General features: G+C 44.6%; 1 protein-coding gene across 1 annotated transcript; it reads left to right on the top strand.

The window, feature by feature from the left end:
* Positions 1 to 6,085: 6,085 nt before the first annotated feature.
* tmem71 (transmembrane protein 71) lies at positions 6,086 to 15,010 on the top strand. Its single transcript, XM_079570196.1, has 9 exons — positions 6,086 to 6,125; positions 6,215 to 6,257; positions 6,526 to 6,729; positions 12,225 to 12,520; positions 12,811 to 12,990; positions 13,057 to 13,123; positions 13,343 to 13,404; positions 14,746 to 14,795; positions 14,864 to 15,010. Exons 1-9 carry the CDS (start codon positions 6,104 to 6,106, stop codon positions 14,885 to 14,887), a joined length of 948 nt encoding a protein of 315 aa, XP_079426322.1. The 5' UTR covers positions 6,086 to 6,103; the 3' UTR covers positions 14,888 to 15,010.
* The last annotated feature ends 726 nt before the right edge of the window (positions 15,011 to 15,736 follow it).

Below are 15,736 nucleotides of genomic sequence, written 5' to 3'. Positions count from 1 at the left end.
GAGGAGTGTGCACGTGAAGCAGAGGGTCATGGAATAGTGTGCACGTGAAGCAGAGGGTCATGGAGGAGTGTGCACGTGAAGCAGAGGGTCATGGAGGAGTGTGCACGTGAAGCAGAGGGTCATGGAGGAGTGTGCACGTGAAGCAGAGGGTCATGGAGGAGCGTGCACGTGAAGCAGAGGGTCATGGAGGAGTGTGCACGTGAAGCAGAGGGTCATGGAAGAGTGTGCACGTGAAGCAGAGGGTCATGGAAGAGTGTGCACGTGAAGCAGAGGGTCATGGAGGAGTGTGCACGTGAAGCAGAGGGTCATGGAGGAGTGTGCACGTGAAGCAGAGGGTCATGGAGGAGCGTGCACGTGAAGCAGAGGGTCATGGAGGAGTGTGCACGTGAAGCAGAGGGTCATGGAGGAGTGTGCACGTGAAGCAGAGGGTCATGGAGGAGTGTGCACGTGAAGCAGAGGGTCATGGAGGAGTGTGCACGTGAAGCAGAGGGTCATGGAGGAGTGTGCACGTGAAGCAGAGGGTCGTGGAGGAGTGTGCACGTGAAGCAGAGGGTCGTGGAGGAGTGTGCACGTGAAGCAGAGGGTCATGGAGGAGTGTGCGCGTGAAGCAGAGGGTCATGGAGGAGCGTGCACGTGAAGCAGAGGGTCGTGGAGGAGTGTGCACGTGAAGCAGAGGGTCATGGAGGAGTGTGCACGTGAAGCAGAGGGTCATGGAGGAGTGTGCACGTGAAGCAGAGGGTCATGGAGGAGTGTGCACGTGAAGCAGAGGGTCATGGAGGAGTGTGCACGTGAAGCAGAGGGTCATGGAGGAGTGTGCACGTGAAGCAGAGGGTCATGGAGGAGCGTGCACGTGAAGCAGAGGGTCGTGGAGGAGTGTGCACGTGAAGCAGAGGGTCATGGAGGAGTGTGCACGTGAAGCAGAGGGTCATGGAGGAGTGTGCACGTGAAGCAGAGGGTCATGGAGGAGTGTGCACGTGAAGCAGAGGGTCGTGGAGGAGTGTGCACGTGAAGCAGAGGGTCATGGAGGAGTGTGCACGTGAAGCAGAGGGTCATGGAATAGTGTGCACGTGAAGCAGAGGGTCATGGAGGAGCGTGCACGTGAAGCAGAGGGTCATGGAGGAGTGTGCACGTGAAGCAGAGGGTCATGGAATAGTGTGCACGTGAAGCAGAGGGTCATGGAGGAGCGTGCACGTGAAGCAGAGGGTCATGGAGGAGCGTGCACGTGAAGCAGAGGGTCATGGAGGAGCGTGCACGTGAAGCAGAGGGTCATGGAGGAGTGTGCGCGTGAAGCAGAGGGTCATGGAGGAGTGTGCACGTGAAGCAGAGGGTCATGGAGGAGTGTGCACGTGAAGCAGAGGGTCATGGAGGAGTGTGCACGTGAAGCAGAGGGTCATGGAGGAGTGTGCACGTGAAGCAGAGGGTCATGGAGGAGTGTGCACGTGAAGCAGAGGGTCATGGAGGAGTGCGCACGTGAAGCAGAGGGTCATGGAGGAGTGTGCACGTGAAGCAGAGGGTCATGGAGGAGTGTGCACGTGAAGCAGAGGGTCATGGAGGAGTGTGCACGTGAAGCAGAGGGTCATGGAGGAGTGCGCACGTGAAGCAGAGGGTCATGGAGGAGTGTGCACGTGAAGCAGAGGGTCATGGAGGAGTGTGCACGTGAAGCAGAGGGTCATGGAGGAGTGCGCACGTGAAGCAGAGGGTCATGGAGGAGTGTGCACGTGAAGCAGAGGGTCATGGAGGAGTGTGCACGTGAAGCAGAGGGTCATGGAGGAGTGTGCACGTGAAGCAGAGGGTCATGGAGGAGAACGTTGTGTCACCATTGTAGCCCAAAGTGAAGAACCATTTTCTGAGTTCATTAATGCATTACATTAAATATGACCAAGTGGGATGTTCTACTACAAAGAGTAACCCACACCGTAACTGAGTGCATTTTTTCCAGTTGAGCATTTGAAAGCTAAGATTTTTTGCTTTTCTGACATGTTTTGGTCACATTATAGTGGCTTAAAGCAGTACTAAGTAACTTAACGCTAAGTGCCTTAATACATCCTCCCCGTAGTCCCTGTGGGGGTAATACAAGTGTTAATGGGATGATTGGAGGGTCTTTTATCCCCCCCCTGGTGTCTCTGGCCAGAAAACCACAATGCAACTTGACTGCCACCGGGTCGGAGTCAGCAATACACACTAATGGAATCACGACGAAGACGCTAACAGGCTAACGGGAAAAGCTAACTGCGGGCTATCTTCACTTTAAACAGTATTTACAGCCAAGATTGAGTGAAAACAATGATCTCCATTGTGTAATTGGATGAACAATGTCCCTCTGTCCCTTCGCCTTTCCTGTCAGCGTAAAAAAACGATTAAAAAAATCGCAACTTGCTACGACACCTGCAGTTGCGTTTATGGCCTCTCGGGGCAAGAGTTAGTTAGTCCTGCTTTAATCACAGTTACATTGCCAAAACGCAACAAAAAAAAGAGAATATGACAAGAAATTGGACATAAAAAAACTGACAAAAGCGTGACAAACATGCGACAACAAAGCAATAAAAAAACATGATAAAAATGACAAAAACGACATACAAACGACTAACATGTGAAAACAAAAACAAGGAAGAACCTTAGATGAAACTTATGGTCTGTAAACTCCAGTCCAGAAGCTTAAAGATTTAGGTAAAACTGTAGAAAATATGCTGCAGGTTAAGGCGGGAGTTAAGGGGTTAGGCTTAAATGACTTAAATTGAGGTTAAGTACTTGAAAGAAAGACTAAATATATTGAAACAGGTCAGAGACATGTAGAAGAAATGAATAGTGAAGAATCAGTAATCTCAATGATCGAAGTGAAAAGTCCATCTACATCTAACTCGCCAAAACAACTCAATTTGGATTGTTATGCTCAAATAGAGAATTTTAAACTAACCCATTTTGCAGTGGATGGACAGTATTACACTCATACATGAACAGGTATTTGATCTCTATTTTGCATAATAGTTATATTTCTCAAAAGCTTCTCTGCTGGAGGGCCGGATTTGGCCCCCGGGCCTGACGTTGCCTACCCCTGGAGTAGATGCAGGTGCAGGAGGATGGTCATGTTTCGGTCCCGGGCCGTCCTGCTGTGGGAAAGACCCCGCGGACTGACTGCAGTGAACAGAGGCGTCTTTTGTTTTGTTGTTTTTTGAATGGAGGGAAGTCCGTTTGTCTCTGACCCACTTTGTCACAGAACCGCTCTGTGGGACGGACCGCCCTCCTCCGCCAACGGCTCTGGTTTATGGGGATCTTCCTGAGGGCGTCTCGAAAAACCGTCTTACACTAGGGCTGTTCAATTAATCGAAATTCGATTACGATTTCGATTACAACAGTAAACGATTACAAAATTAGCATAATCGCAAAAAATCGATTATACATTTTTTGTTCAATTTTTTTTGTTCAATTTTTTATTTTTTAATATTTTTTCTAATTTTTAATTTTTGGATTTTTGTCTTTTTTTGCTGTTTTTTTGTCACTTTTTTGCTGGATTTTTGTCTTTTTTTGATGGATTTTTGTCACTTTTTTGCTGGATTTTTGTCTTTTTTTGCCGGATTTTTGTCACTTTTTTTGCTGTTTTTTGTCACTTTTTTGCTGGATTTTTGTCTTTTTTTGCTGAATTTTTGTCACTTTTTCGCTGGATTTTTGTCACTTTTTTGCTGGATTTTTGTCTTTTTTTTGCTGGATTTTTGTCACTTTTTTGCTGGATTTTTGTCACTTTTTTATGGATTTTTGTCACTTTTTTGCTGGATTTTTGTCATTTTTTTGATGGATTTTTGTCACTTTTTTGCTGGATTTTTGTCTTTTTTTTGCTGGATTTTTGTCACTTTTTTGATGGATTTTTGTCTTTTTTTTGCTGGTTTTTTGTCACTTTTTTGCTGGATTTTTGTCACTTTTTTGCTGGATTTTTGTCTTTTTTTTGCTGGGCAATACATAATCGTTTGAATAATCGTGATTTCAATTATGACAAAAATAATCGTGATTATTATTTTTTCAATAATCGAGCAGCCCTATCTTACACTTTTGTTTAGTCCTGCATAAATCCATGGGTTTAATTTCAGCTGAATCCAGGTTTCCTCTATCTTTCGTCTCGGTTAAGCCCTTGTAGGAACCGATAATGTAATATTGGCCGATAACGTAATATATTTGTCCGGTTTCAAAATGCAATAAACCGATAACATAATAACAGGCCAATGACAAGATAAGATAATCCTTTATTGATCTCACAGCGGAGAATAATGACGTAATAATGATTTGCCGGTGATCATGTAAACCGTTAGTTTTGGCCTGAACAAAAGTGTGATGAAGTCGACTCCCTGCTCCCACTAGTTGCCGTTTGTTTTTGTCCAGAATGTATTATAATGAATACTAAATCGGCTCATTTCTAGTTTTGCCTCGGCTTGTTCTGAAACCAATACTGGGCGATATGCACAGATTTTCAGGCATTGGCAGTTACCTGAACCAAAACATATTCAATAGTGTACTGTGTTTTTGTGTTAAAGGACGTCGTAGACTCGAGCTGCGGCTGTTGACTGTGCAAGCCTACAGCCTAAAACCAGCATGTTTTGGCCTTCATTTAATCTTTAGAGTGAAGCAGAATGGAGTAGAGCAGGGCTGTCCACATATCGAAGCTGTGCAACCCGTTTAAAGCTGCATTATGGCCATTTTATGCAAAAAAAAAAGTAGGGCTGTCAACATTAATCGTGATTTATGGCAAAAATAATGAATCGCGATTAATTTAATTAATCGTGATTAATTATTTTAATTAATTTAAAGCAGTACTAAGTAACGTGTTTACCTTAATAAATCCTTTCTGTAGTCCCTGTGGGGGTGATACAAGTGTTTATGGGATGATTGGAGGGTCTTTCATCTCCCCCTGGTGTCTCTGGCCAGAAAACCATGTTTGCAACTTGACTGCTACCGGGTCGGAGTCACCAATACACACTAATGGAATCACGAAGAAGAAGCTAACAGGCTAACGGGCAAAGCTAACTGTGGGCTAACGTCGCTTTAAACAGTATTTACAGCCAAGTTTGAGTGTTTTTTTTAATTTTTATTGTATATTTGGATGCACAGTAACCCTCTCTCCCTTCGCCTTTCCTGTCAGCGTAGTATTTACTCTCCAAGACAATTAATAAGTTAAAAAATCGTAACTTGCTACGACACCTGCAGTTGCGCTTATGGCCTCTAGGGGGAAGAGTTACTTAGTACTGCTTTAATTAATTTTAATTAATTATCCTATTTCAACAAAAAATATTTAAATTTTGTCTATATTCTATATCTATATATTCTAGTTCATGAGCCTAAAAGTTTGCAGTTTCTGTCCAAAAGGTTCAGCACAAAAGAAAATGTCTCTAAAAAGTGAGTTCTCAATCCCAGGATCTTCAGAAATGGCTGAAGATCCCGGTTTTCAGCTGTTGGGCTTCTCATCTTCATAAATATGAAACTGTGGATTTGGTCAATGAAATGTGCAATCAGTAATCACGTGCTTTAAAGTGTTTTATGTGGGATAATCGCGATTAAATTTTTTAATCTATTGACAGCCTTAAAAAAAAAGAAAATGATATTAGTGCATATTTGACTTTTTAGTGACCCAGCGGCTGTATGAGTGGTCACTGGTCAGCATATTTGAAATCACAGTGGGCGGGGCGTATCCACTTTACAGTCTCTTCAATCCTTCAGCGACAGCTCCAGTGTCTGAGTGTAAAACGCACATTTCGAACGGCGTCTTTCCCGCAGACTTCAGCGCTTTGTTGTAAAATACAGACTCGCCCACACCTGTCACTGCCTTTGCCCAAAGCCGCACATAGATGGGCCGACATGGAGGACTCAGAGCGGGATGAACAGGGTCGGTGGCGTTGACAGGGGAGACACTGAGCTGATGAGGATGCTTAATAAGCCTCTATCAGAATCAGATATTCTCAAGTGTTGTTTTGTGCCCAGACAACACGGGAGCACGAGCTTAGAGGAACTGTGTAGAGACAGAGAGAGAGAGAGGGTGAAGTTTGGGCTGGTCTCTAATCGGACAGTTTAAGTTTGTGTTCTCACTGGTGTTTCCCCCCCACAGACCCGGCAGACGTCCATCATGTTCTCCGGAGCCGTTACCAGTACGTCTCACGCTGCCTCCGCACGGCTCACATACAAGACCCCCAAAAGATACACTTCTAATCTTCATTCTATCTTCTGAATGTTCCAGGTTCACCCATGAAACGCAAACTCAGGAGCGACTTCTGCCACAGGTAAAAGTCCTCATGTCTTCATTCCTCCAGGTTTAGTCAAGGGTTCTAGGAGAAAATATGTATCAGTGTTTTTATATTTCTGGTTCAGTTCTGATTTTCTCAAAGTTCTGTCCATAGGTTCTGATGTTTAGTCTTCTCGTAGTTCTGGTGTTGGCCTTGTTTTTCCTTCGTTATTTGTCATACCTTTGTACTTGTGTGAGGAAAAGCCGTGTGTCCAGTCCTGCTTCAGTCCCGGTCCATCCCCAGTCCAACTCTCTCTCTGTTTCAGTCCGGATGTGTCGCTCCTGTCCCCTGACTCCTCGTACCTGCTGGACTGTTCAGACGGCGCCCCCTGCAGCTTCCGTCGCTCGCCGCGGCTCCTCACCAACGGCTACTACGACGTGACGCAGGGGAGCTTCACCTGGGACCAGGACGGCAACGTCTCCCTGACCCCCGGGAAGTCCAGCGTGTGCTACAAGGAGAACCTGGTCCGGTGAGAGCCAGAGCCTTTCTGCAAACTCTTCAAATAGCGTAGGAGCGTTTAGGCGTGAGAGGAATTGGAGCTGTTTCTGTCCAACAGAGCAGAGGGTGAGAATAAGAACAGCAGGAGTGGCCTGATCCACAGTGTCTGCAGGACCTTGTTTCTGTGGGACATTCAAAAGTTTGAAACGTCATTAAGAATTGTGCCCAAGTTAAGGCATTAAATGAAATCACCAAAGCATTTTATTCAATCTCAAAAGGCATTCATTTATCAATTTACTTCTTAACCATCCAAATGTCCAAAGAAATGGTTGGGTGAATACTGGATTCTGATTGGCTGGTGCATTATTTTCATATAACCACACATGTAGTCCGGTAGTTAAATCACTGGGATGTCACTCCGCTGTGGGCATCGCCATAGCGACGCATGACACAGCTGAATCAGATAAAGGCGTAATTAGTGACTGACAGGAACGTATGAGATGGATTTAGTGTTTGCTAAATGTTTGTAGAGGAGAGTGAGCAGCTAGGTTAGCTACTGTTAATAACATATGAGCTTTACATTTCTATTGGAAACGGTTAAGGCTATTCATGATTTTCAGGCGTACATAAAATGATCCTGCATTGAAGCACATTTGTCTGGATTAGTAAAGTCAAACATAAAAGTTTGAGTTGGGGGGGCCCAGGTGTAAGCGACTCCACCGCAGCTGTTTCCATAAACAGTTGAGCTGGTTGAGCTAGCTAGCTTTAGCTTCAGGTTAAACCTTGTAAAAGGTAAATAACTCCTGCCCACGAGTGCCGCATATCGGTGTTTCCTTCCAGGGAAAAGTGTTTCCGGGTTAGTCCTGTTGTGTTGTGATTCTGTGCTGATGTTGTGTCGTTGAGCCTGACTGAGATCCTCGTAATAGCTGCGGAGAATGACTCGCTCTGAGACCAGCCTTCAGTGACCGGCTAATAACCCACATGTTTATGGCATGTGTTCTTGACTCCGCGTCGTGCATTATAACCGTCTAATGCAGTGTTTCCCAACCAGGGGCACTCGAGGACCTAGCAGGGGGTACTTGGAACTATTTGAGATCATTTTTTATAGGAAAAGCTATATTTTTCAGTAAAATGTGTTGCTTTGGGAGAGTTTTAGGTTTATTTTGACTGCAACATTGTCCTTTTTCTTTTAAATAATTACTTTCTAAAAAAACTGTAACACCCTTGAGGTAGGGGGTGCACGGTTGACCACTGAAAGGCCAAAGGGGTACGAAAGACAAAAAACGTTGGGAACCACTGGTCTAATGCACGGTTCCTGGTTGTTTAATTCTTACTTAAAGAACATTCAGTCGGACTGGCTGTTTCCTGTATGAACGCAGGCGTGTTCGATGCACTGAGTGACATAGTCGCTCTGTTGTGATAAACAGAGACCGTCGTCTGAACAGCTGTGTGTTTGCTCAGAGCGGTGCCTTCTCTGTGTTCACATGTGTTCAACTGGTCCTGCATTCCTCTGGGCTGACGTCGACATCAGTGTGTGTGTGTGTGTGTGAGTGTGAGAGAGAGCTGTCACTGTGATGCAAGAGCCTGTTTCTGACCTTCCAGTGATCACTGCAGACTTTGAATCCACTGTTCCTCCTCCTCCTGACAGTGAGTCGGGACCAGACTGACACATAACCGCAGACCTGTCACGATAACAACATTTGAAGTTCAATATATTGAGGCGATAATATCGAGGACCACTTCATAGCCACTGAAACCAACTTCAAAAAATGGAAATCTCAGTAATACCTCATTCTAAAAGTAGGGGAGGGGGGGGTAAGTTGAGCCACTCTTTGCTTTGGTGGTTATTGTGCAAAAACAGTATAGGGCACATACAAACAGTTATTTAACATTAATTTACATACATTTTGGGATGTTTTCTATTTGTTTGCATCTTCAAAAATCATCAGGAATATATGGTTTTAAAGATGCTAATCTTCAAAAAAAAAGAGAGAGAGAAAACAAGTTGTCTTGTGGCTCTCGCTTTACCCCAAGACCAGGGGAAGTGAACCCAGTGTTGGGGAAAATTGAACCACTAGATTTAAAGGTCAAATTGACACTGAACATCATAAAACCTTATTTATTTTTTACATTTTAATGTTTCCCATTAGCGATTTTATGCAAAAACAAGTTAGCGGGTCATTTACCAAGCATTTGCTCATGTGCAAAGCGAGTAGTCGGCCTATGTGCAAAATAGGGGTGTGACAATACATACATTTTGCAATATATCGCAATATTTTTGCGATGCCTATACATTTTCATAGACCTATATCGACACTTTTGATTACACCATGCATATTAATGAGGTAGCAGTGCTCCCCTGGTTTTCAGTCAATAGAGGCTAGTGAAGTCTTATCGTATCAGTTAAGAATTCAGTCAGAACAGTAGAGGGCAGCAATACCTCGGACACTGTCACACAAATATGTGACTTTTAATTCTAGTTAAAACACAGCATTGTAATACAGGCAACATCAAATGGTAGATTAAGTGCAACATGCCACGAAATAGCATATTTTATTCTTCAGCTTGCACTCGCTATTTAGCACCTGCCTTGATAAATGGCCCTAGGGCTGGGTGATAGAGCCAAAAAATAAAATCTAAATTATTATTTTCTCAGTTTGGACGATTACGATTTTAATTGATTTTATTTGAAATAAACTTTAAAAAAGTCTCCTGATCTTTCATATGAAGAAAACTGCTCAGAGTCCTGCTCATTATCCGTCCGTCCGTCCGTCCATCCATTTTCTTCCACTTTTCCACGTTAAGGTGGCGGTTCCAGGAGGGGAATCTGCTTGTGAATATTTCATAATGTAGCTATAATCAGGCCCATTAAGATAACATGACCCTTTATTTAAAAATGTATTTCTGTTTTAGATATTCCTCGTCTGCTCTCAAAAGTAAAACCTTGAAATCTGCCTTAACTATTTATCTGCTTTAATACCGAACTAAATGACCAACCAACATCAGAAAAGAAAAAGGATCTACTGTACATGTTTTGGTTTTTGTGGAACAGTTGTTTGTGTATCAGGCCAAAAAGTCCCTTTTTGAGCCAAACCACCTTCGCTCTGCCTCATCCCGTCAGATCTCGGGAGTTAAGCAGGAAGGGCCTGGTCAGTGCTTGGATGGGAGACCGTTTGGGAACATCAGGAAGCCTAGGGTGAATGTAGTGAGTGAGTGAGTGAGTGAGTGAGTGAGTGAGTGAGTGAGTGGTGGTCGGAGGGGCTGATGGCGCAGACTGGTTGCCTCAATTCTGTCAGTCTACCCCAGGGCAGCTCTGGCTAGTAGCTTACCAACACCAAGTATGGAGTGAATGAATAATGCAATGTAAAGTGTCTTTGAGTGTCTAAAACAAATTGCCATACAAAACCGATTTATTATTATTATTATTTTATTATTATTTTACAGACATTTTTTTTATCAAGCAGGTTAAATTAATGTAAAAATCAACGAAAAGAAAGAAAAAAAGGCCTACGTATCTGTCTCTGCATCATTTTTCTGTTATTTCTCCCTGGCGCACTCTCTCGTTTACATTCGATTAGGGCTTTAATACTATAATACAGACAATTTCAAATGGGAAAAAATTAAATGCAGCATGAAAAATGCAAAAGCTATTATACAGCTTGCATTTGCTGTTTAGCCCCTGTCTTTATAGTATAGAGTAGCACTTGATGAAAATACTGCTTCTGTGAGTGCTGTGTGTGTCGATAATATGAAACTGTATCTGCGTTTTTGAACATATCAATCAAATGTATGTTTTAGTGTTGGAATCAAATGAACAAAACAAAGTCGTGTCTAAATATTGTTGGCTCCAAAGAACACACCCTGGAATTAGGTCAAACAACAACGACGCAATAAAAGCTCTGAGTAATTGTGTCATGTGAAAAGAGCTGTATGTATATATGGATAAAGTATGACTTCCTTCCCCAAGGCTCATGAGTGAGGTCCACTATTCTTAGAAAATGGAAGTATCCCTTTTGGGTCAAGACCGGGCCTCTAAAAAAATGTTGTTTCTGCCTCACAGCGCTCACCACATACATCCTGTCCATTACAACTAACTGCAACATGTGTTAACTTTCTAAACAATCTTAAAATGCGCGCTCCGTTTAGAAGGTTCCTCTAGAACAGGGGTATCAAGCATATGGCTCGAGATGATTTAATCCAGCCCCTGCCCTGTAGAGCATAACTTCCAGAGTATGTCAAAAAAAGTAAGTCTCTAGCCCATTACTGTGCGGAGTTTTGAATTTTTAAAGAATTACCAGAATGATCATTCTAGCCACTAGGGGGCATTAAATAATAATTTTAAAAAAAGGATAGAGTTCTGTCCAGCAGAGGGCACTGACATAATAAGAGCTCAGGATATGAACAACACATTATATAGCCATGTGGTAAATGGACAGTCTGCCCCAGGGCGGCTGTGGCTTCAATAACAGCTTACAACTACCAAGTGAATGAACAATGACCACTGTACTTTCAGGACCTTGTGACACAGGCTTGTAAAGTGAAATGCAAGTGTGAGCCGTTGTTATTAATGAAACTACTGTCAAGTTGGGGCTTTGACCAAATCAAATAATGAATTATTCACTTATTGGAAACATGTTCTCTATTATATGCGGCCCGCGACCCACCGTGGAAGCTGAATTTCGGCCTGTGACCCAAAATGAGCATGTTTTGTATTATGGGCAACAGTATAGTCCAAAATGTTACGCAGTGTGCCTTAAACAAAACCAACCAGAAGATCACACTGTAGATTTAGGTAATGACATGGTGACTCACCAAAGAGTCAGGGAGGCGTGGAGTGAAAATAGAAGCCCCGAAAAAGGCAAAAACATGAAATCCTTTGAATAGAAAACAGAAGCTATTTCCAGACATTGACCACGAGAGGCAGGAGGGCGAGTCACCTGATGCCTCCCAACGTGCACTTCTTTGCATACATTTGTCTAAAATGTGTAAAAAATAATGGTCTGAGGTTCTGTGGGTCCTGGATGGTGCTACAATAAAATGTTTTCACTTATATCGGCAAACATGATGGGAGGGGCATGAGCAACATTATAACCGAGACGCCTTATGTCTATGGGCCGGTGTGGTGCAGTACAGATCTGTTCACTCATCTGGTCTGACCGGCCCAAAAGCACATTGGTCCACAGAGAAAACTCCCAGTGCTTCCAATGGCCTGTCCAGCCCTGGTTCTAAATATCAGTTCAAACAAGGTCAGGTTTAAGGTGAGCTTAAGGTTGAGCTTCAAACCATGCTATAACGTTGTTCCTGGAGTAGTAGTTGACTGCATTCACACTGTTTTGAGTAATCCACGGACAAAACTGTTCAGCTGTCTCCTCTTCTACAGTTCCAGCGCTTCGTTCTGTACTTCCTCAATACAAATGTGTCAATAATGTTTTTAAGTCCATTTGAAAGCCCCGTACGCATGATGTGTCCACTCTGATGTGGGATCAGCCTTCGTCCTGAGCCGTGTTGTGTTTCCTGTTTGTGTAGAATCTTCCGGCGCCGCCGCCGCCCACACGGCGCCCTGGTCAGTCTGCTGCACGACGTCAAAGACAACTGTCAGTCCTGGCTGGACCATGGCCTGTTCAGAGGGATGTTCAGGACCAGCCAGTGCCAGGACCTCGATCCCCCCAGCCCCGTCTGCAGCCCGCACAGACCCCCCTGGGACCAGGACCAGGGCCTGGACCAGAGCCTGGATCTGGACTGGAGCAAGGCGGATACAGACGAGCCCACGTGGACCAGGCTCAACAGCACTGAGCTGGAGGAGAGGAGCCCCTTCGTCTATGGTAAGTGTCATCCATGAAGCAGAAAAAGATGGAAATCCTGATCCACGTTCTTATAAATGTTGGTGTTTTTGGCTTATCATCCATCTATACTTTTGTGTCATGCCCGGCCATATTTAATCACAGCTGACAGGGTTCCCACAGGCATTGAAAAGTATTAAAAGTCATTGAATTAATTGAGGCCTTGAACGATATTAAAAGTTATTGTGCCTGAGAGGGTTACCAAACACCTGTGAAGAGCAGAATATTCCCTCTTTAATAAATAATTGCCGCTTTCTCTTTCTCTTCCGCAGACCCCACAGAAGCCCCGCCCCCTCCCGACAAACAGCCAATGATCCAGGAAGAGCCCCGCCCGGACACCTGCCAATCACAAGACGCCTTTAGCCAACCGGTGGGCGGCCTGTCGGAGGTCCCGCCCACCCCGGTGTTTAACTCCCAGGGCTGCTGCTGCCCGAGCCCCCAGCGGAGCGCGGGTAAACCCCTCGACTCTCAGCTTTCAGGGGGGCGGCTGCTCTTTACTCACTGTCTCTGCCTCACAGGTCTGACTCTGAGGGGCCTCCTCCTCTTCATCTTCACCGTCTTCATCACGGCCATGCTCTACTCACGGTAAATACTCGTCCGTTTGTTTAGAGCGAGAGAGTGGAGTTTGCATGTTCTCCTCATGTCTGCGTAGGCTTCCTCCGTGGACTCCTGTTTCCCCTACCACAAAGAAATCAAAAAAAGAAATATAATACATAAACGTGAAATTTACCCTGGTAAAAATGTATTTTGGTGGTTCAGTGACAAACAGGAAAATGTGAATGTGTGAAACTCTTTCTGTTCCAGGTGTCTGTGGTGGAGCTCTGCTGTGGCTTCTACTGTCCTCATCACTCTGTCCACATTCATGAGTGAGTCTCATGCAATGACCTCCACTGACTTATACTGACCCACACCGACCCAGACTATACAACCAGTATAGGCAACTGCCACATACTGAAATGCTTTGGGGATGTATCATGTTAAAAGCGACTGTCTTTTCCTCGTGTTGACCAGTATCTGGGACACTGACACTTGTCCATCTGAACATAACCCTTTACTGGTCCGACATTTAAAAAAAAAAACATGGCCTCATGTCCACCCAGACCGTGCAGTAGTGTGCTCAGTCTCAGTATGGTCCCCCTAGACCTAGATTTGAGCCGCTCCAATAGATTTTGTTGGGTTCCGCGAGGGGGTAGGGTGTGCCAATACTTTACGGAGCAAGAGGAAGTGTCTATCCCCCCTTACAAAGGCCCCTCGGCAGCAAGTCAGCCCTGGACCAAGGGAGTATTTAACCACAGACTGGGTGCAAACTGTACGATCTGAATGTGTCGGCCATCTTGTTTTTAGACAACATCCCGACTACTACAAACATACGGCGAGCGCTTCTGCTGTTTCGTGTGTTTCTTCTCCGTGTTGATCAAACGTAGATAAATCAATATAGTACAAACAACAGGCAGGAGCTCCGTTTGCTGTGCTCATTTGCATACTAGGGGGGTCCCACTTCTTAGGAGAAAGTCTTCACTTGCACTTCCCTCATTGAGGAGACTTTACTGTGGAGGGACCTCAGAGCAGAGGACTGGGACTGGGACTGGGACTGGGACCTGTACTTTCATTTCCACAACCTGGTCACTTCGGCTGGTTGGATTACGCTAATATCAGCTCTAGTAGTTTATCATATCAACCAACAATGTCTGGCCCTGGGCTTTCATGTCGTCCTCAAGTCCCCCGCACCAATCATTTACATTATGGTCAAGTAAAATGTTCAGAATTCAAAAGATAAAGCTAAAATACTCAAATGTTTTTACGCCTTACAATATAGTACCTCTGTTTACCCGCTTAGAAAATCGACATCACGTAACTGCATATAAGTAGCGAAAACGTGGAACAGCTTCTATACCTTTGCTAGGAGAGGCTAAATGCTAACAACATTTGCGTGACTGAGGACACACACAAAAACCAGACAGGTACACATCAACTCGTCTAAGCTAAGGTAAGAACATATCTCAGTACGGAAAAACGGTGGCCTGTACCTTTTAAAAGTACAGCTACTGATGCCCTGAGCCTCCAAACAGACAGCTCTGTGGCGCCCCCTGCAGGCTGGACTCATGAGCGTGTTCAGCTGTATGTCTGTGTGGAGGTTTGAGCTCGTCTTAGAGCTTAGATCTTTCCAGTGAACAGTGACTTTAACACAGTTTTATCGTGTGTTTCAGTTGTGACCAAGTCCGGTCCCATGGGCGAGTGGAGGAAGGCCAAGACAGAGGTACACGTTCTCTCTAGTCTGTAATCTCACTGACAAAGACACCGGGACTAACAGGCTTTCACTTTCAGGACATTACGTCAAGAAACGAGTAGACGCCAAGACAAAGGACGGGACCGACTGCAGTCCTCCTGTCCACACGCTAACAGGAGATTCTCAACTTAACCTCTCCGCTCGCTGCCACCTGGACAACACCATGAAAGAGGATCAAAATGTGAATGTGTTTGGTGGAGAATGGCAGCCTCATCTCTCAGTTGGCCCAGGCAGCTCTGGCTCACCAGAAAATGAGTGCCGAGTAAAGATCTATATTATTCCAATTATGATGATGTTAGACTGAGCTCGGCCTGGCCTCAGTGTGTGATGTGTTCACTAGGGATGTCACGATTCTACATTTTTCAATCACGATGAGGAAATGAGTAATTTTACGATTATCCACGAAATATTGAAAATGTTTATGATGAACCTACCGGCAGCTTTCATGACCGCGGTTATTGTAAAACCGCTAAATCTTGACATCTCTCGTGCTCAGTTTTTGCTGATGTTTTAGCTTCAGATCATGTGGTAAACATAATGGGGTTCTGTGTGTGGGGGATGGTCAGGGAGAGGTCTGATGAGCAGCACCTTCTCCACTGGGGAACTACGCAGCTTTGTCCCATTGACGTAATAAGAACGACGTAATGTGGTTAAAAAGAGCTGCGTTTAGAAAAGTTCAGTCAAGTCACATTTAAAGAACTTTTCTCTTTGACCAAATGATGTTGAACACAATCTGCTTTATCAGGAGGAAACGACATTTCTTTCTTCGTGGTGGAATGTCAAATCTCTTTAGTGGAGTCTCCTTAAAGTAAATGATGAATGCTCGGAGGCCTGTGGGGTGAAGCAGCATGGTTCCTCTTCAGACCAAAGATTGGGTCATTTGGAGTGCACGTTTGTGTCTCTGTGGTTGT

The sequence above is a fragment of the Gobius niger genome (assembly GCF_951799975.1).
Source record: "Gobius niger genome assembly, chromosome: 13".
Taxonomy (NCBI): domain Eukaryota; kingdom Metazoa; phylum Chordata; class Actinopteri; order Gobiiformes; family Gobiidae; genus Gobius; species Gobius niger.
Note: the sequence above shows the minus strand (reverse complement) of the source record. Positions and strands in the feature narration are given on the sequence as shown.